General features: G+C 39.8%; 1 protein-coding gene across 2 annotated transcripts in view; it reads left to right on the plus strand.

Moving 5' to 3' along the window:
- lrrc9 (leucine rich repeat containing 9) overlaps positions 1-22,391 on the plus strand; it is a 171,368-nt gene that overhangs the window by 94,626 nt on the left and 54,351 nt on the right. For both annotated transcript variants that reach the window (XM_067991891.1, XM_067991890.1), the window contains exons 16-23: positions 2,772-2,987; positions 8,905-9,024; positions 11,311-11,502; positions 12,474-12,599; positions 14,369-14,509; positions 16,518-16,695; positions 19,273-19,493; positions 20,833-20,955. In XM_067991891.1, coding sequence (XP_067847992.1) covers positions 2,772-2,987; positions 8,905-9,024; positions 11,311-11,502; positions 12,474-12,599; positions 14,369-14,509; positions 16,518-16,695; positions 19,273-19,493; positions 20,833-20,955 — 1,317 coding nt within the window. The remainder of the gene's footprint in view (positions 1-2,771; positions 2,988-8,904; positions 9,025-11,310; positions 11,503-12,473; positions 12,600-14,368; positions 14,510-16,517; positions 16,696-19,272; positions 19,494-20,832; positions 20,956-22,391) is intronic.

Below are 22,391 nucleotides of genomic sequence, written 5' to 3' on the forward strand. Positions count from 1 at the left end.
AGCCATCGGGAACATCCTCCCTGCATCTAGTCTGTCTAGTCCTGTTAGAATTTTATATGTTTCGATGAGATCACCTCTCATTCTTCTGAACTCTAGTGAATATAGGCCTAGTCGACCCAATCTCTCCTCATACGTCAGTCCTGCCATCCCAGGAATCAGTCTGGTAAACCTTCGTTGCACTCCCTCCATGGCAAGGACATCCTCAGATAATGAGACCAAAACTGCACACAATACTCCAGATGTAGTCTCACCATGGCCCCGTACAACTGTGGTAAGACATCCCCGCTCCTGTACTCAAATCCTCCTATTTTTGTGTTGTCTGCACATTTTGATATTGTGCTTCCCGTACCAGGGACGGTTAAATAATTGTGAGGGGATTGTTCACTTCATCACTTTGCCCCCCTCCCCACCCCCCAGAAAAATTGTGAAATATATTTTGTGCCTCCTTATTCTCCTGTTTCATTGCACAATGTCTCTGGATATATTCATGTAGACCTTTAACATATTTTGTAATTGGCTTTTTATGTAATTTTATTCCAAGTCCAATCCATTTGTATGTATCGAGAAGAGCAACGTCCCATCAGCGATCCCCTGGGGGCCCGCCACTGTTTACATCCCCCCAGTGTGAAAAACATCAATTAACCACAGCTCTGTTTTCTGTGCTTTAACCAATATGCTATCCATGCTGCCACACTCCCTTTAATACCATAAGCCTTAATTTTATCAACAAGCCTTCTGCGTGGCGCCTTATCAAATGCATTTTCAATACATAACAGCCACTGCATTTTCTTTATCAATACACTCATTTTTGACAAAAAATCATCAGACACAGCTTGCCTTTTACAGATCCAGGTTGATTGTTCTTAATTAATTAATTTTATCCCATATTATGTCCTCTCGAAGCTTATCTCCTACCAATGTTGAGATAACTGGTCTTCTGTTACCTGATTTTCAGTCCCTTACTTCCTTTTACATTGGCATTGACATTGAATATCAGGAAACAATGACCATTGCAGTGATTTTTCTATTTACGATAAAAATTCTAAATATTTATTTACCTAAATATGTTTATGCAACTAAGCCTCATTGTAACATGTTGTTATTACACACAATCATTACAACACTCCTAACCTGATCTTTGCTCAATTTCCATAATGGTCAACATAGAAGCTCAAAGCTTTTATAATGTAAAAATCTGATAAAGGAACTATTTTGTCAGCCCTCATGAGTTTACAGTAATAATTTGTGACTAGTTTTAGCTAGAACAGCAAGTATACTATAACATTTTTAAAGGAACTCCAATATAAATTATTCCCCGTCTATCAAATATAAAAAGTGATGTTAAACAGTCTGCCACTTCAGGCCTCTCCTCGACCAGGCAGCTGCCCGAGCTGATGTTAGTTATTGATGCATCAGAGAGCAGCTGCATAATCTCAAATGACAGTATCCAGCATCAACTTGGATACTTAGCAGGAGCTATTTAAATCTGGGAAAAGCTGGGTACATTGATAAAGCATCAATACCCTAGGTGTCACAGGAACAGGGTCATGCCAATTCTAACGCCTCTGTGGAGTAAGTTTAGGAAATAATGGGAGAAGCACACCCAGTGATTAATCGTTCTCTTACGGGTGGACAATTTTTATCTGTACTCCCAGAACCAATTTCAATATTTAGTTAGGGTGGTCAACCATGTGGTGGGGCAGCTGTTTCCTGGTGCTAATTTGGCAGTTGAATCCATGATGTCTGTGTTCGACCCTTATCCCAACACTCATTATTTGTGCTCACCACAAGGTAGCTGCTATAGACAGGCCCACCCGCCTTTGATCTGGAATTTGACTTTATACGGGAAGTGACTGGGATAGATTGGTGGTACAATCTACCCTTGTACCACCAAGGTATATACAAGAAGTAACATGGGATATCCACTGTATACTTTCGATCTCCTGATAGGTGGAAAAACAGCACATAAACAGACCATACATTTCATGCTGAACTGCAAAGTGTGTTTATTGGAAGATATAAATTTATACAGAAGCAAAATAAATCAGTAGATAAAGAACAATTATAGTACTTAACTTTCAGTGATACTTTAAACAATTTTCTGAAATCAAGGTAACAAAAGTTTGAGTTCTCAAAGACCTTTTGAAAGTCTTAGATTCTACATGGAGCACGCTGCTGTCTCTATGGAGTTCCGTCTCACTGTAGTTACATGGAGATATGGTTGAAACAAGTGAATTAAAGATATGGCAAAATGCAACAGTAAATATACCTGGTCCAGGCAGTTTCTGATGCTTCAAATCAAGGCAGTTTTTTCACAATAGTCAGACATCTTAGAGGAAATCCCAAATCCTTTCTCAACAGGATGGTAATCAATATTAATTATTTCTATCAAATGAGTGGATGAGCAGTAAAAAAAAATAACTCCCCTCATTCTATGGAGAGTTTCTTATTATATCATACTTGAGACATCATTTATTGGAATATTACATCTGATATTTTTGTAAAACATTCTGCCTACACAAAGATAAAAGGAAACCCTAGCAGCCATAGCTCCCGTTTGCTGTTGGACACTTTGTCCAACAATCCCATAGCAAGCAGTTTGTAGTTCATGGAGTCAATAACTCATTCATCCATCCTCCCATTTAAAGTTTGATGAATAAAGAAGGGAATTAAAAACATCTAATGGAAAATAAAGACACCATTTTGCAAAGTGTTTAAATGAATGTGTTTAATCAATTACAATTTTTTTTTGACAAACTGAATTTATTTAGAATGATCTGCAATCATTTTATGATGCTTTTTCTGAAAATACAACATCTCAAAGGAAGTCAACTAAAGCAGAAATAGTGATCACACACCGTGGCAAGGCTCTTGATGAAGAAGTTGTAAAAATGGATCCTATTGTGAAGCAAAAACCTAAAATCTTAAGCCTGGACGAGATGACATTACTCTCTATAGCTAGAGCTTCAGTATTGAGTCAGATCACAGTGAGTTATTTCCAGTCAAGTATATATAAAGTTGTTAAAGATTATAGCCAAATCACTTGTTCGTCACAAAAATTGCCATAGATTACCTTGTAGGATGCTCAACATTCTTCAAATTGAAACATTCTCAATCTGCTGCAAGAGTAAGACCAAGTTATGAATGGACATTGTCCCTTTAAGATGTCTTGATGGTGATAATATCATGACATTAGATACATTATCCACATGGATTCTGTGGCATATAAAGGAGATTTCTCCAATGATAATGATTTAGTTCTTTACTTCAAAGAACCAAAATCGAACTCTAGTTGCAATAACTACATATGTAAGGCTAGTTGTGTGGAATCTTAGTACGTGAGGAAGGCTGCTTACATTTGAAAAATGACAAAGATCTTGCAGGATTTTTCATTTCAATATCCCGCAAACATTACAGGAGCCTGTTCAATCATGCCCAAGAGGAGGAAAGAGCTATCTTATGCTAGATAATCGGCAGGAAAAAACAAATCCTCTTAAATCAAAAAGACCAAAGTGTAGTATTTGGTGTATGTTTGTGGGTTGTTCAGATAGCAGCCCAACACGATGATATCAGTGTGAGGCCCAGGCCATTTTAACTCCCGGGCCTCATTTAAACAATCCAGGACAGTTTCCCTCCTGAAACCGGAAAGACTGACGTCAGGGCCGGTGGACGGGAACACGAATCGGGTCCGGAGCCTTAGGATGCTGGGGACCCAAGGGAACAGTCCTTGGTATAAAGTTAACACGGGGCAAGAGCTTTGGCAGCCGATGCCAGGACTGAGAGGGAGAGGCAAGGCTAGGGAGGCCCAAGGACTCTTTGCGGGGCCTGAGGGAGCACTCCTGCCCCTCCTGGCCCACAAGGATTTCACAGTAAAATAATTTTTTTTTCAACTTACCGTGACCTCTTCTGGCCAGTTGCCACTTCCCACCATGGTTCAGCTGTCGGGGTTAACCTCATGCAGGCCTCTCGAATCCAGAAGTTAAAATGGCGTCACGACGCGAAAACGTCATTAGGCCTCGACTTTTAAATTTTAATTAGGCCCTTGCTTGTCTGCAGCGGGAGCCTCACCAACTTCAAAGTCGGTGAAGATTAGATGTCGACGAACGAGAAAGGTATGGCCCAAGGCCAGTAGGTTGACTCGGCCTGATCTTAACCCCTCCCATGCTGCACTCTCGCTGGACAAAGGGGGTTAAAATTGACCCCATAGTGTGGGATTGAAGACACCAGCTTTGTTGAATTCAACTTCACAACTTGCACTGGTTGGATTTGAAGTCACAACCTTACCGTATCTTTTTTGATATAGTCCAGAGCTCTTGGTGCAAATACTCTGAATGAGTCATGAAACCTTTCATAGATGCATCTGTTAACATTATTGATTATCATTATCACTCTGTTCCTGGGATCATCACTGGAGTTTCCAAGCCAAGTTGCCACAACTGGAGTGATGAGGAGACCTTTGGATGATGAAGCTCAACAGCAGTTATCTGATGAAGAGTTTTGCACCTAACACCATAAAGATAACTGCCACAATCAGACCAAAAGTAGCATTCTGCTGTTGCTTGTATGCTCTTCTGATGCTCCCAAGTATAAGAGGTCATGCACATTGATCTATCTCTTGATACCAACTCTTTAAAGCATCTCCCTATGCTGGGCTTCCTATTAAGCAAATTATTTTTATGAAAGTAAGAAACAATTGCAAAATAAAAGAGATAATCTAACTTCATGGTTTCCCTAACAAACATCAGTTATCAGTCCTTCCACTCAGTTACCAATCACTACAGGTAGTATACAAAATTGACGGGCAGGAAAAGACCAGTTGGTCCATCAAGCCTGCCCCACACCATAATGACCAGAGCATCATGACATAAGAACATAAGAACATAAGAAATTGGAGCAGGAGTAGGCCAATCGGCCCCTCGAGCCTGCTCCGCCATTCAATAAGATCATGGCTGATCTGATCCCAACCACAAATCTAAAGAACACAAGAAGTCGGAGCAGGACCCGGCCACATAGCCCCTGGGACCTCTCCGCCACCCACAGGGCATTGACCGATCCGAACTCAGCTTCATGTCCAATTTCCTGCCCGCTCCCCATAACCCCTAATTCCCTTTACTTCTAGGAAACTGTCTATTTCTGTTTTAAATTTATCTAATGATGTAGCTTCCACAGCTTCCTGGGGCAGCAAATTCCACAGACCTACCACCCTCTGAGTGAAGAAGTTTCTCCTCATCTCAGTTTTGAAAGAGCAGCCCCTTATTCTAAGATTATGCCCCCTAGTTCTAGTTTCACCCATCTTTGGGAACATCCTTACTGCATCCACCCGATCAAGACCCTTCACAATCTTATATGTTTCAATAAGATCGCCTCTCATTCTTCTGAACTCCAATGAGTAGAGTCCCAATCTACTCAACCTCTCCTCATATGTCCGCCCCCTCATCCCCGGGATTAACCGAGTGAACCTTCTTTGTACTGCCTCGAGAGCAAGTATGTCTTTTCTTAAGTATGGAGACCAAAACTGTATGCAGTATTCCAGGTGCGGTCTCACTAATACCTTATATAACTGCAGCAATACCTCCTTGTTTTTATATTCTATCCCCCTAGCAATAAAAGCCAACATTCCGTTGGCTTTCTTGATCACCTGCTGCACCTGCATACCAACTTTTTGATTTTCTTGCACTAGGACCCCCAGATCCCTTTGTACTGCAGTACTTTCCAGTCTAAACGAAACACTTCCTCTCCCTTCCTTGCCCGCGCCCACCCCCCCACCCCACCCCGCTGCAGCCATGTAATCTCCTGCATCCTCTAATTCGATGCCTTGTGGAGAGTGAAGAAGAGTTTCACTGGTGGGTGATTGAGAGTTGCAAGCAAAGGTTGGACTTTTTACATTCTTTCTACTGATTTAGGTTGGACCCTTGATATGGTATTCCCCAGCCTTGGCTGGGAATTTGAAGAGGACTACCACAGTTGCCATGTTTTGACCTGCAAACTGCATAATGCCTACTTTTGCTTGTTATTTTGATAGATTATTAATGTTTCTTAATGTTTTTGAGACCCTATAAGTTCTTAATATTCCATTTTTGATGGTGTTCATTTATGATCTTTGACCAGTGCTGCCTGTATCAGGGCTGTCCAGCTTAGTATTATATTGGCTGCTTTTTATTTCTTACTCCTTACAAAGCAAAAACAATAGAAGCAATATCTGCCAGTATGTAGTTGCAGATGCCTTTCTACCAGCATGCGTTGCAGAAGCTATTTTGAAGGTAGTCCATTTCTTGGAAGAACCAATTTTTTAGCTACGAAATACATTACAGATGAAAACCTATAAACTATGGAAAAATAACTCGCACTTTTGTCACAGCAGGAGCAAAATATATGCAGATGGATCACTCGAATCTAAGCCCACTGAGGTAGACATGCTTCTTGTGGAGCTCCATTCCCGGTCTGGCTTGCCTCCAATATTTAAATAGTCCCATGGCCAGAAGATTGGCCTGGGCTAGGGATTCAACTATGTGCTAGGCAGGAGGCCCATCTCGTCGGAGAGACGCCCCTATGGTACAACAGCAGAAGATCCAGGCTTTAGAATTTACCTCCCTCTTGGGTCCCCGGGCATATCTGACTTATTTGACATTGTTAAAAATGATGGTACAAAAGCTCCATACGGTTCCCTGAGCTGCTTCAATTCAAGCTGCGCTGTGAATTGCAGGAAAAATAGATGTGTATGTATAGAATGTACATCACAGAAACAGGCCATTCGGCCCAACAGGTCCATGCCGGTGTTTATGCTGTACATGAGTTTCCTCCCTCCCTACATCATCTAACCCTATCAGCATATCCTTCTATACCTTTCTCCCTCATGTGTTTATCTAGTTTCCCCTTAAATGCATCTATGCTAGTTGCCTCAAGTACTCATTGTGGTAGTGAATTCTACATTCTAACCACTCTCTGGATAAAGAAGTTTCTCCTTAATTCCCTATTGGATTTATTAGTGACTATCTTATATTTATGGCCTCTAGTTCTGGTCTCCCTCACCCTATCAAACCCTTTCATAATCTTAAAGACCTCTATCAGGTCACCCCTCAACCTTCTCTTTTCTAGAAAAAAGAGCCCCAGCCTGTTCAATCTTTCCTGATAGGTATAACCTCTCAGTTCTGGTATCATCCTAGTAAATCTTTTTTGCACCTTCTCCAGTATCTCTACATCCTTTTTATAATATGGAGACCAGAAACGTTCACAATACTCCAAGTGTGGTCTAACCAAGGTTCTATACAAGTTTAACATAACTTCTCTGCATTTCAATTCTATCCCTCTAGAAATGAACCCCAGTGCTTTGTTTGCTTTTTTATGGCCTTATTAATCTGTTTCGCCATTTTAGTGATTTGTGTATCCGTACCCCCCCCCCCCCCCGCCCCGATTCCACTGTTCCTCTACCCCATTTAGACTCTTATTTTCCAAGGAGTATGTGGCTTCCTTATTCTTCCTACCAAAATGTACCACCTCACACTTATCCATATTGAAATTCATTTGCCAATTACACCCATTCTGCAAGTTTATTAATGTTTTCCTGTATTTTGTCGCAGTCCTCCAGTATTAACTATACCCCCCAATTTGGTGTCGTCCACAAATTTTGAAATTGTACTTCTGATTCCCGAGTCCAAATCGTTTATGTAAATGGTGAACAACAGTGGTCCTAGCACCGATCCTTGTGGAACACCACTTCCCACTTTTTGCCAGTCTGAGTAACTACCTTTAACCCCTACTCTCTGTTTCCTGTCTTGTAAGGAATCTTACAACACCAGGTTATAGTCCAACAGTTTTATTTGAAAATCACAAGCTTTCGGAGATTATCTCCTTCGTCAGGTGAAAGTTGAGTGAAAGGTTCTCAAATCGCATATCTTACATTAGGCTGGGACACGATTACACCAATCAAAGGTGTCGTTGGTGTGATCGTGTCCCAGCCTAATATAAGATATGTGATTTGAGAACCTTTCACTCACTCACCTGACGAAGGAGATAATCTCCGAAAGCTTGTGATTTTCAAATAATACTGTTGGACTATAACCTGGTGTTGTAAGATTCCTTACATTTGTCCACCCCAGTCCATCACCGGCATCTCCACATCATGGCTCCTGTCTTGTAGCCAGCTTGCTATCCATTCTGCTACTTGCCCCTGACTACACGTGCTTTGACCTTAGTCATGAGTCTACTATGCAGTACCTTATCAAAGGAACTTTTGAAAATCCAAATATATTACATCTACTGCATTACTCTTGTCTACCCTTTCTGTTACTTCTTCAAAGAATTCAATAAGATTGGTCCAGCATGACCTGCTAACAATGAGGAAAAGAACTAAAAACTTTATCATGCAAGAACCCTTTTGTGGCTTGGAAAGGGAGGATCACTGGACAATCCCCAACATCATGTCACAACTTCTTAAAGATGCAACATTCTTTTGACAATGTGGACTTACTCTTGCGGTATTTGGAGGATGCTGAAATGAAGAAAAAGAGTTGTTTTTTTTTTACAAATTTAGTAATATATTTTTAATTATTCTTGGCATGTTTTTTAAATCTGCTAGTATGTGAACCCAGTTGCTCTCAATATTGTGCTACAAGTAAGGGCTGCAGATGTTTTTTCAATTTATAAATGGGTGTTAATAAGTTCAAAGTAATATAGCCAATGGATTTACCTTCCAAAATTTGCAGTGAAAATCCTTCAATTGTTCAAATCTCTCCCTATTTGTGAGTATGTGAAAAAATGTGCTGTCGTTCAAGGTAGAATATGAAAACATAGGAGTCTGTCAATCATGAAATCAGCTACCTAATGTAAAATAGGTAAGAATTCTTGCTGCTAGATTTAATTCGCGAACATGTGTTTTGTTTATTTTTCATGTTTGTCCTTATACAGATTCTGAATTTACATGGAAATAGTCTGAGTAAGTTAAAGGGTATCTCCAAACTGACAAATTTGCAGAAACTTTTTGTCAGCTTCAATGAACTTGTACAGCTAGATGACCTTACAAACCTGGTAAGAATTTATAAGCTTTTAGTAAATAATATGTAAATTTGTTTCCAGGCTATAAATATTTTCAGCATGGAATTAACCATTAATGGCTGTGCTGGCTGGTGTCTGAAAGGTAATGGCGGCAATAGGGAAAATCTTCCGTTGCTTTACACCAGCAGGGGTGGTGCAAAGTCAGTGTTGACAACTGGAAGTATGGCAGAGATTGGCAACTCTGATTCCCTATTCATCTTGCACTAAATGACCACTTCTGGTCCGCCATCAAGACAGCACTCAACACACTGGCTGTAACCTGACAAGATGCTGATTTCAATATTGCATTAAAATAAACAGGATAATGAGCTGGTGAGGGTAGTGCGTGTATCTCCGTGTTGCGCACAAAAAGTAAATTGTGTTTAAATGTCACCTGTTGAAGTTGGCTGTCCAACATTTTAGAAAGTATAACGGGAGCACAGACTTCCATTGAAAGTGGCACTTCCCAGTACAACGGGTTTGAACAGTGTAATTTGGAAAGTGTTTTTGTGCAAGTTGTCTTTCTGTTTGTCTGCCTTTCAGAAACTTTGGTAGGGGCTAGTGCATTGTTTGCATCTTACTTTGAAATTGCAAGCATGGGGTTCCTGGAGGAAGAAGAGGAGGCATGCCCAGGAGGTCAGGTTGCTCCCCAGGCATATTTACTGCACCATCAGCCACCTTCCATATATCAGCTGAGGCGATTGTACTTTAATATGTCGAAGGACCAGTGCCTCAGGAACACTCAGGCGGCTCTGGTTCAGCCAAGAGGGTATGACAGAATTGTGCTGTATGTTTGAAGCAGACAAGAAGCTATGCTGCAGTGCAGATACAACAATGCCAGTGGCAGTGAAGGTGACTACTGCTCTCAATCTCTGTGGATCCTTCCACGCACCCAAAGGAGAAATCATTCCCCGTCTGCAAGTCCATGACCTACAGAGAGCTAGCATCCTCCTCTTTGCTAGCTCCAGCCATTTTCCTGCTGTTGGCCCTGGGTCATCATGCCCACTTAATTTGCATGACAGCAGAACCGATGGCACCAATGAGATCTGTGAAGCCCATGGTGATGCTTTGCTGAATTAGCTGAGAAGGTGGCTCGCTTACCAGCTGAATCCTTTGAGTGGTAGTCACTCCGTATGCAAATTTTCCCGTTTACAATTGGCTGTCTTGCTGAATCCCAATTAGCAAAAACAAGTGTTAGGGAAAATTCCCAGCATTCATCCACTTCTGATCAAAGTTAGTTTCTTGCTTTTACTGAGAATTATTGATACCTGTTTGCTCAGGACAACAAGGAATTTGTTACATAAATTGCCATTAAGACACAATTATCCACTTCATTTATTGAATTATTTAAATACAAAATATTTGCATGTGGTGGATGGACAAATGGGGAAGAATGTTAGATTATCTATTTTGATATGGTAGAAATCTTTGAATATGGTCCATTGTAATATATAAACCTCTCTCCGATCTTACTGTTTCTTTTCTTTCTCTCTATCTCTGAGTGCATGTAGCTTTATATTGCTTCATGTGCAAGTTTTCATTATATCAACTTGGTCTCTTCAGCTGCCTTCATCAAAAGAGGGAGATAACATCACTCAGAAGGCTAGCACAAGAGAACAATCTTAAAAGGTATAATGTCCTCCAATCTCCCCTTTTGGAAGGTGGCCTACTTGTTTGCCAAAAGTAAGTAATCTAACATTTCCTATTATGGTCTGGGCAGATGGCCAAGAATAGATTTAGCTCAATCTTTGATCTAACTAAGCAAAATTTTTGAATTATATTTTAAACTTGCTGCTGACACACACTTGGGTACCTGAATACAGACTTGAATTAAAGTCGATTATTTTTCAGCTTAATTGCTTTACATTTGGACTTAGCTTTCTTTAAGGGCAGGAGCCTATTTTCAAAATAATTAGTTTCTCTTTTCTGATATTATTTTATGGTATAGATCCTGAGAACCCCACCACTCCCAAATCTTATTTGTATCTGCAAAAATTGTCTTCAGTGGCAACAAGTTTTAAACATAAATATTTTGCCTTTAGGATTAGGGATATTTATGCATCTTAAAGTTATGCATCCCTTTAATGTATGATGGCACAATCTGCCCAGTGCCAATAGTTATTCTGGGTGCTGGCACAAAAGCTCAATATGCACCAGTAATAATGCAGATTGCAATTTTTCCATTGTAAAAATCCTGGACCTTGTTTCTTTCTTATAGTCAAGGAGCCACTGTGTCGGTTTGTTCTTATGATTCTGAATCCAGTGTTTTAAAATCTGCAGCCACACCTAGAATATTTGGATGTAAGCCACAACCATTTGGTCACATTAGATGGATTCAAAGGAGTGGAAAACCTGAAATATTTGGATCTGAGTTGGAATCTGCTAACTTTTATTAAAGAAGAAATAGGAGTCCTTCGTAAACATGTATTTGACCTTCTTACACTTGATCTCCGTCACAATCCATGGAAAAAGGTACTCTCAATTGAGGTAGAAATCATGAAGATTAACAACTTTAAACAAGAGAATATGATTTCAGACCATTTTAAGTTACACCTTAAAAGACTTTTCATCTTATTTATAGAGTACATTTAAACAATGCATGGACCCAACTATTTAAAACACTTGAGCGATGAGGTCCTGAATCAGTTCCATACGTTGTTTAACATTTATAGACAGCTGGTATTTTTCATACATATGCCCTTTCCTCAGACGCTTTGATACAAAAGCATGTATAATTTAATGACAACTCATCACATTGTAGTATGAAGTATATAATGAATGTTCAATATCATGACAAGTTTCAAAGCCAGAATGGTGCATTAAATAATAGAATCTATGTGGTGAACTATGCTTAAGAGTGTAATGAACCCATCTTTTTTACACTGTTTGACTTCATTATCTATTCCCATTTTCAAAAGGTGCTACTGAAAGGAAGGTTGGTTCATTAGGGCTCCAATTCATAGCATTGTGGGAACGGAGAGATGCAAGTTTAAGCCCCACTTTTCCTGAGTCCCCAAGCTCGAGTACATGGAAGAGCAGAAGCTATATTAGTTATATTTGTATTTTTATTTGAATAATTAGACAGTAGGAATGCTAATCCAGATTGCCTTATGATCATCAAATAGTAGCACAAAATTAGCTTATATTTGAGTAAACTGAGGTTCTGCATGTGGTCCAACAAATATGATAATGCTGTGTATTCGGCCATCTTTTCTGGCTGGTGGAAACTGGCATGGAGACCTATAATCTGATAAAGAGCCATAAAAATGACAGTTCACCAATTAAAATATTAATTCAGTTGCACAATGTCACACATTCCAATGTATGTTTTAATAATACATGTGTCAATATAGTTCTACTTTAAAAATTTTTACTGTAACTTAATTAACTCCAGAAGGCCAAATCATTCTTTTTACCCATGATATCTTCAAATGTTTGAACAGCCTGCATTGTTACGCCCGATCGTCATTGGCCAGTTAAAGGCTCTCACTTATTTGAATGGGTGCATTGTAACGGAGGAAGAAGCTGCAGCAGCCCTGCGTGTCACTGCTAGATCTAGGCTTACACAGGTATGACGAGTGTTGATGCTAATGTCTCCTCTGATTTTCTTTTGACTGCTTATAATAAAATTGGAGCAAATTTGTCTTCAATCAATTGGGCTTTCCTGTTTGGGCTGTGCCCCTCCATTATTTTGTTGAATATCATTGGACTTTTTTTTTGCCAAATTTTTTTTGTTGACAGACTGCTTAAAACATTAATACTCCAAATACCATTTGCGAAATAAAAATTCGATATTTCACACATAGACTTAAGGTGGATATGACACCTGTGAAATGGTCCTGTTTGGACAAGAAGGCAGAAATGACTTGTGGACTATCTTTATTATTTTTTATTACTATCATTTCTATTGAATTTCTGACTTGCCTTGCGGTCACATTTGCCTGAATTTGGTAGAGACTTAAGAATAGCAATTTTGATTGTGCTAGCTCTAACCCTGTCGCCATGTTTCACTTAAGGTCAGACAAGCAGTCTCAATAAACTATTACATTACATTTTATCTGCATTAGTTGCCATGGAGGGGAAAAAAATGTTTTTTATAAAATGAAATACAGTATATGCTTATATTTATTACATACACAGACCACTCAATGTGAAACTGGAATATAGAATTTATTCAGCTTTTCATCACTTGTGACATGTCTTCCTCGCTTGTGGAATAAATTTAGTATTTAACAATATTACACTGAATAATGATCACTTGAGCAGCATTGGTATGTTGAATTGTTTTGCATATACTATACAATTATACATTCAAATCTATTTTCCTGTGAAATGGTCCTGTTTGGTCATTTGTATTGTCACTAGTCTAAATAGAATTCTTAAAAAGCATTTGTGACCATTGTACACATGTTAATGTTACACTATAACATTAAACTTGTACGTTGTGACAGGATAGTTTGTCATGCATTATAGCAACTTATATTTATATCGTGCCTTTAACATAGAAAAACGCCCCAGGATGCTTTACAGAAGCATAATCAGACAGAAATTGACACTGAGACAAAGAAGGCGATATTAGGAAGGGTGATAAAAGCTTAGTGAAAAAGGTGGGTTTTAAGGTGGGCCTTAAAGGAGGAGAGAGAGTTGGAGTGTCGCAACAGTTCAGGCAGGGAATTCCAGAGCTTGTGGGGCTAGATGGCTGAAGAAATGGTCACCAATGGTGGGATGAAGGGAGTGGGTGATGCACAAAAGGTTAGAGTTGGAGGAACACCGAGTTCTTGGCGGGTTATAGGGCTGGAGGTGGTTACAGAAATAGAGCGGGGCAAGGCCATGAAAGGATTTGAGCATGAGGATGAGAATTTTAAATTGGAGGTGTTAGGGGACTGGGAACCAGTTTAGGATAGTGAGCACAGGAGTGATGGGTGAGCAGGATTTGGTGCAAGTTAGAATACAGGAAGCAGAGTTTTGATGAGCTGGGGTTTATGGAGGGTAGAGGATGGGAGGCCAGGCAGAAGAGCATTGGAATAGTCAAGTCTGGAGGTGACAAATGTATGGATGAAGGCTTTGGCAGCAGATGGACTGAGGTAAGGGGGGAAACGAACGATGTTACAGAGGTGGAAGTGAGCAGTTTTTGTGATGTAGAGGATATAGGGTCCGAAGCTCTGCTTGGGATCAAATAGGATGCCGAGGTTGCAACCCGCGACAGTGGCTGGGAAGGGGGAAGGAATCTGTGGCAAGCGTATGAAATTTACAAACCTATATAACAAGTCTATCCGAGTTATTACATTTAACTTAGTTTTCATCACTTAAGATATAATCCTTTTCCTTTTCCTGCCAGGTTTCTTTATTAGTCCATTCACGGACTGATGAAGAACACCCTCGTTACCTCAGTTTATTGACCTCTGCTCAGATCCTCACTCAGTTCAGCAAAAACAAGCCAAATCCATCTATCGACCAAGGCATAACCTGGTTATCTAAGGTTTGTATTAACGCTTGAAGTGTCACTCATTAAGGGTACAGTGTTTTAAAAAAATAAATATGCATCATTACAAAAAGTCCCTGCTGGTGTAAGATTTGGTTCCAGAATAATGGCCTTTTAATTTAGACTATCCATTTAACTTAGATTGAAATGTATTGCTTCAATCAGTTGGTTGTTAAAACAGCTTAATGAATAGCAAATTTGTAAATAAAATTCATTGCAATTATCTAATAACTTATATCACCTACAGTATTAATACATACATCAGAGATTAACAAGATAATAATGTCCTATCAGAGAGTAACAAGGGACTACTGCCCTAACACTCATCAAGAAATCTATACAAACCAAATTCTTATTACCATCATGTGTGTGTCACTTATTCATATGATCTGTTCATTGCAAAGCATCTCGATGTTTTACATCGAGTTACATCGAGTCTACAGCACAGAAACAGGCCAATCGGCCGAACTGATCTATGCTGCCATTTATTCTCCACACGAGCCTCCTCTCTCCCTGCTTCATCTAACCCTAATGGCATACCCTTCTATTCCTTTCTCCATTGTGCTTATATAGCTTCCCCTTAAATGGATCTATGCTATTTGCCTGAACTACTCCTTCTGATAGCACGTTCCACATTTTTACCACTTTTTGGGTAAAGAAGTTTCTCCTGAATTCCCTTTTGGATTTATTAGTGACTATTTTATATTTATGACCCCTGGTTTTGGTCTCCCCCACAAGTGGAAACATTTTCTTTACATCTAGCCTATCAAACACTTTCATTATCTTAAAGACCTCTAGCAGGTCACCCCTCAGCCTTCTTTTTTCTTGAGAAAAGTGCTCCAGCCTGTTCAGCCTTGCTTGATAAGTATATCCTCTCAGTTCTGGTATCATCTTTGTGAATTTTTGCACCTTCTCCAATGCCGCTATATCCTTTCTATAGTATTGAGACCAGAACTGTGCACAGTACTCCAAGTGTAGTCTAACTGAGGTTCAATACAAGTTTAACATAACTTCTCTGCTTTTTAATTCTATCCCTCCAGAAACAAATCCCAGTGCTTGGTTTGCCTTTTTTATGGCCTTATTAACCTGCATCCCTACTTTTAGTGATTTGTGTATCTGTACCCCTGGATCCCTTTGCTCCTCTATCCCATTCAGACTCTTATTATCCAAGCAGTATGTGGCCTCCTTATTCTTCCTATCAAAATGCACCACTTCACACTTATCTATATTGAAATTCATTTGCCAATTACACGTGTAAGTTTATTAGCGTCCTCTTACATTTTGACACATTCCTCCTTCATATTATTTACACCTCCCAATTTGGTGTCTTCTGCAAATTTGAAATTGTACTTCCAATTCCCAAATCCAAATCATTAATGTAAATTGTGAACAACAGTGGTTCCAGCACCCATCCTTGTGGAACACCACTTCCCACCTTTTGCCAGTCTAAGTAGCTACCCTTAACCCCTACTCTCTATTTTCTGTTTTGTAGTTAACTTGCTATCCATTCTACATGTCCCCTGACTCCACATGCTCTGACCTTAGTCATGAATCTACAATGCGGTACCTTTTCAAAGACTTTTTGAAAATCCAAATACATCTACTACATTACCCTTGTCTACTCTTTCTGTTACTATTCAAAGAATTCAGTGAGATTCGTCAGGCATGACGTTCCCTTCTGTAATCCGTGTTGACTATTCTTTCCTATATTTTTGTTTTCTAGATATTTTTCTATGACATCTTTGAGTAAAGGTTCCATTATCTTTCCTACCACTGATGTTAAGTTAACTGGTCTATAGTTCCCTGGACTTGTTCGATCTCCCTTTTTAAATATGGGAATAACATTAGCTGTCCGCCATTCCTATGGCACGTGTTTTGACCTTGGAGTGAAATAAAATTATTGCCCTTTGCATCTGTACATGTTAGTTTAGATTCTGATAAAAAGGGTAACTAAGTCATAACATATCTATTTCCTTTTATATTTTGATCTGAGTTTTGTTTGCAGATTACTACTCTAAATTTAGATGGACAGAATCTTTCACGACTCACTAATCTAGAGAAGCTAGAGAATTTGCGCTGGGCTTCATTTAACAACAACATCATTCGTAGATTTGAAGGCTTGGATCACTGCCTCAAACTTGAAGAACTTTCTCTGGAAGACAACTTTATTACTAAACTTGAAGGTAGTAGTTGGATTTTCACATGTAATTTTTGCAGATTTTAGGTTTCCTTCCCTCTCTTAGACCATACTACCACTAGGCAAACAGAACTTTACAATTCCAGCATAAAACTAGCAGCTTCTATGCTCCATAACGCTACAGGTTTTGCAAGTAACCAAATATGTCAAGACTTGTGCTTTTGCAGGTCAAGAATAACATCACCCCTCTTTCATATAGACATGTACGCAAAGTCAGCTAAGAGAACCCGAAACTAGCTGCTAGGTTGTCAATTAGAAGTGGATATAATACTGTTTTCTACTGAGACATGCAATGCGACATGGATACCGGCTGTTCCGTCTGCTGGTGGTGTGATGTTCAATTGCACTAGCAGAGTGATGGACATAACCTAACCACAGATCTTCACTATTATTTACTCTGAGCTTATCACTAGCTACTTGAACCAATAGATCATAAAATCATAGAGTATTATAGCACAAAAACAAGCTATTCAGACCATCAAGTCTGAGTAATTGGTTTTCTCCACATGCATCATTTACTCTAATTCCACTCCTCTTTATCTTTCAATATTCCTCCACCACCTACATACCGTGGCTACAGTGTGCACTATCTAGAGGACACACTGCAGCAACTCATCAAAGCTTCTTTGGCAGCACCTCCCAAACCCATGACCTCCATCGCCTAGAATGACAAGGGCAGCAGGTGCATGGGAACACCACCAACTCCAAGTTCCCCTCCAAGTCACAGACCATCCTGACTTGGACATATATTGCCGTACCTTCATCGTTGGTAGGTCAAAATCCTGGAACTCCTTGCCTAGCAGCATTGTGGGAGCACTTTCATCACATGGACTGCAGTGATTCAAGAAGGCGGCTCACCACTATCTTTTCAGGGCAACTAGAGTTGGGCAATAAATGCTGGTGTTGCCAACGCATCCACATCCCAATAATGAATAAAACAAAACTCTATCCAATTCCCTTTTAAAAGTACTTGTAGACTATGCATCAACAATGATTTTAGGTTGGGAATTCCACAAACTAACCACGATGTGTGTAAAGAATTTTTTTAACCCCCTTTAATTCTTTTTGTGGTTATCTTAAATTTGTGTCATCTTATTACTGTCTCACCAACCAATGGAAGCAATCTCACTATTTATCCCATCGTAGCCTTTCATAATCAGGTAACTTGGAAATATATCGCCGTTCCTTCATCGTCGCTGGGTCAAAATCCTGGAACTCCCTTCCTAACAGCACAGTGGGAGAACCGTCACCACACGGACTGCAGCGGTTCAAGAAGGCGGCTCACCACCACCTTCTCAAGGGCAATTAGGGATGGGCAATAAATGCCAGCCTCGCTAGCGACGCCCACATCCCATGAACGAATAAAAAAAAAACTTCTTAACCTTCTCACCTCCAGTGAAAAAAGCCCTAACTCCTCCTGTCTCTCTTCATAACTGTAACCCTTCATTCCTAGTGAAGCTACACCTTTTATATCCTTCCTATAATCAGGTACCCAAAACTCCAACTGTGGCCTAACTACGGTCTTGTTAAGTTCAACATTATTTTCTTGTTTTTGTATACTATGCACCTGATATAAAACTAATGATTCCATTTGCCGTTTTGATGACTTTATTGAGTTGTACTGTTACCTTTAATGACCTGTGTATCCCCACACCAAGGTATGTGTCATTCTGGACAGAATTTGTGTAATAACGTCCCCTTTGGACAGTATAATTGCCCATTTTTTTCCCTTTTTACCTCAAGTATGAAACGGTCAAATTATCTCAAATGAAATATGCAGTATGGTTTCAGGTAATTTACTGAGGCAAGAAAAGTCTAATTCAGTTGCACTTCAAATGCCATTTTACTTATCTAGAATTTTGTTTAAGGTTCCTTTTCGGTATCAATGTGCTGGTACAAAAAATCACAATGAATGTTAAGTGTGACACTGTAAGTCTCTGCAGCCAGTTTAGTTGTACATTTACTGAATACCACACATCTACAAATAAATCTTTAAACAAAACATGAAAAACTGCTTTTGCATTTATGAAACCTTTGTGAATAGGCTCCATAAAGATTGTAACCTTAATTGTCAATTGTTATCTTCATTGGCTTAGAGGTAGCACTCTTGTCTCTGAGTTAGAAGGTCATGGGTTCAAAATCCCATCCAGAACATGAGCACATAATCTAGACTGACCCTTTAGTGCAGCACTGAGGGAGTACTGGATTGTTGGAGGTGCTGTCTTTTGGATGAGACATTGAACCTACAGCTTGCACAGGTGTCACTATTTGAAGAGAAGGAGAGTTCTCCTGGTATCCTGGCCAACAATTATTCCTCAGTCAACATCACCAAAACAGATTATTTGGTCATTTATTTGATGGCTGTTTATGGGACCTTGCTATGTGCGAATTGGCTACCGCATTTGCCTACATAACAATGACTATATTTCAAAAGTAATTCATTGGCTGTGAAGTGCTTTGGGACATCCTGGGAATTTGAAAGGTGCTGTATAAATGCAAGTTCTTTCTTTCTTGGCCTCTGCCAGATTTTTTATTTAATTTTTAATTTTTAAATTTTTAATAGGGATTTCAAAGCTGACCAAGTTGACTCGACTGAATCTTGGTAATAATCAGTTGAAAAATTTGGAAGACTCTGGTCTAGATAAGTTAACGCATCTCCACTATCTGTCACTAGAAAGCAACAAAATTTGTTCACTACGCAGTTTGCAGAAAATCTACACCCTAATTGAACTCTTTTTGGGAAACAACCTCATACATAACAATTGTGAAATCTACCATTTAAAGGTAAATATGATTTTTACTTTAATAGACAATTTACAGCATAGAAGATGGCCATTTGACCCACTGCACCTGCATTCTCTGAAACAATGATCTACTCAGCCCCATTACCCAGCCTTTTTCGTTAATCTTTTAAAATTTTCTTTCAAATAGTGTGAAGTGATGCATTTTGGAAGGAAGAATGAGGAAAGGCAATAAAAACTAAATGGTAAAATTTTAAAGTGGGTGCAAGAACAGAGAGACCTGGGGGTTTAAATACAGAAATTTTTGAAGGTGGCTGGACAAGTTGAGAAGGCTGTTAAAAAACATATGGGATCCTGAGCTTTATAAAAAGAGGCCTAGGGAGTGATTTTAACCCCCAAGAATGGGTGGGTTGGGGGCGGGTTGGAGTTGAAAATAGTTGTTTTTTTGGGTCGCAACTGCAAAATGTTCGGACTTTGCATTCATAGTGGGAAGCCTGTACTTTTACGCGCCTACGTTAAACCCGGAAATGAAGCCGAGTTGCGGTCGTGACCCAAAAAACAACTATTTTCAACTCCCACTTGCCCCCAACCCACCCATTCTTGGGGGTTAAAATCATCCCCCTGAAGTACAAAAGCAAGGACGTTATGCTAAACCTTTATAAAACACTGGTTAGACCTCAGCTGGTGTATTGTATTCAATTCTGGGCACCACACTTTAGGAAGGATGTCAAGGCCTTGGAGTGGGTGCAGAGGAGATTTACTAGAATGGTACCAGGGGTGAGGGACTTCAGTTATTTGGAGAGACTGGAAAAGCTTGGGTTGTTCTCCTTAGAGCAGAGAAAGTTAAGGGGAGATTTAATAGAGGCATTCAAAATCATGAAGGATCTTGATAGAGTAAATAAGGAGAGACTGTTTCCAGTGGCAGAAGGGTGGGTAACCAGAGGACACAGATTGAAGGTAATTGGCAGAAGAACCAGAGGTGAAATGAGGAGAATTTTTTTTATGCAGCGAGTTATTATGATCTGGAATGCACTGCCTGAAAGGGTGCTGGAAGCAGATTTAATAGTAACTTTCACAAGGGAGTTGGATAAATACTTGAAGGGGAAAAAATTGCAAGGCTATGGGGAAAAAGCAGGGGAGTGGGACTAATTGGATAACTCTTTAAAAGAGCTGGCACAGGCACAATGGGCCAAATGGCTTCCTTCAGTGCTGTAAGATGCTATGATTTATGCACTTTTAAAAACTATTATGGATTCTGCTTTGACCATTGTTTCTTGTAGGGCATTCCATAATGTAACAACATTACGTATTTGTAGAAGACCATTTCAGATCTTTTAAATTGCGACACACTTTGATTTCTTTAATGAATTTTATGTTTTTAGGGAATGGAGAACCTTATCATATTGGACTTGTATGGAAACCCATTGATCAGTAAACAGGAGCATTACCGTCTCTTCATCATCTATCACCTGCCTGCATTGAGGGCCTTTGATGGAAATGTAGTGGTCAGTCTGTGCTCACTTGCCATAAAAATGTTTTCTGTATTATTATAGTGCAAGTTAAAAGTACTTCATAACACTGACACAGATGTCTGCCCTGATCGTCCAACAAGTTTAGCTACCGAGCAGCTGAGCCCTGCAGATTAAGAAGGTCCCAGATTTTGATCCCCAGTCTGAATTGAGTTACCTAATCTCATTGGATGAGGACAGGATTGGATGTGGCTATTGTGTCCTGTGGTCATGTCGTCTACTGACATTTATTGTCAAGGCTAGAACATGAATATTCATGAGGTACTGGAGGGGCAAACAGCACCCATGGAAATGTACCACACCAAGGAGCCTTCAAGAAACGACGGGAGATGAAAAAAACAGTCACATAGCTTGTAAAATGTGGAAATTCAATTCTTGTTTCCTTTTTAGTGATATGCTAGTTCAATAAGTTTGAAAAATACTTGATTTCTCCATAATGGCAAAGGTTTTTTTTCCCTCAAATAAAAACAAAGACACACAGAAGCAAACTCAGTACCTGAAGGAAAACACTCTAATCTGAGTTCCTATGAAATGTTTTGGGAGCTAAATGGAAAAAAAGTTACTGGATCAAACATGAAGAGAACATTTTTTTTAAATTGTAGAAATGCAAAATTTAAAAGTTAAAGACGTCAGGGTAGACATTCCAGTATTTAGTCAGTGAAGGCGTCGGAATTTGGGGTAGAAATCGTAACCACCAGGTTTCTGTCCCATTCACTGAGCCACACAAAATTTTGATCCAGAGGGTTGGGAGCTTCTTCTGCCTACCCTTCCCCCTCCCCACCCCTTCCCTAGTGTCCTAACAGCAGTTTAGGATTGTGTCTGGGAGCATTCCCGGGATTCCTGAAAGATGCAGCTCTGATAAGACCAATGCTACTCACATCTCCTGAGAGTAAGGTTGGGCCGAACGTGGGACCCACAGTGACCATCGCAAATGTCAACTGATCCCAGAGAGACCAACAATAGTTGCATTGCTGGTCTGTCAGTTTTGGATCAATAAATAATCCCATAAATCTACCTGTTTTCTTTGGTCTGACCAGGCTACGGTTTCCTCTCTGAGAGCAGCTCTGAAGGTGCCACTTTGAAACTCCAATGGGCACACTAGGTGGGCATCACCCCTCATTGAAATGACCTCATCCTTTGGATTTGGGACAGGGTCATGGCAGTGCCAAAGTGGCAGGCGGGACTTATTCTCCGATGTACTGACTTTTGGATGAGATGTTAAACAGAGGCCCCATCTGCCTTTTCAGGTGAATGTCAAAGGTCAGGGAATTGTTAGAGGGATGTTGGCCAAGACACTCACTTAGCCAATAACAATAAGAGATTAACTGGTTATTTATTTTGTTTGTTTTTTGTGGGAGCTTCCTGTGCCCAAATTGGCAGCATCTTAACAATGACTGCAACCATCTTCAGCC

The sequence above is a fragment of the Heptranchias perlo genome, chromosome 10 (genome assembly GCF_035084215.1).
Source record: "Heptranchias perlo isolate sHepPer1 chromosome 10, sHepPer1.hap1, whole genome shotgun sequence".
Classification (NCBI taxonomy): domain Eukaryota; kingdom Metazoa; phylum Chordata; class Chondrichthyes; order Hexanchiformes; family Hexanchidae; genus Heptranchias; species Heptranchias perlo.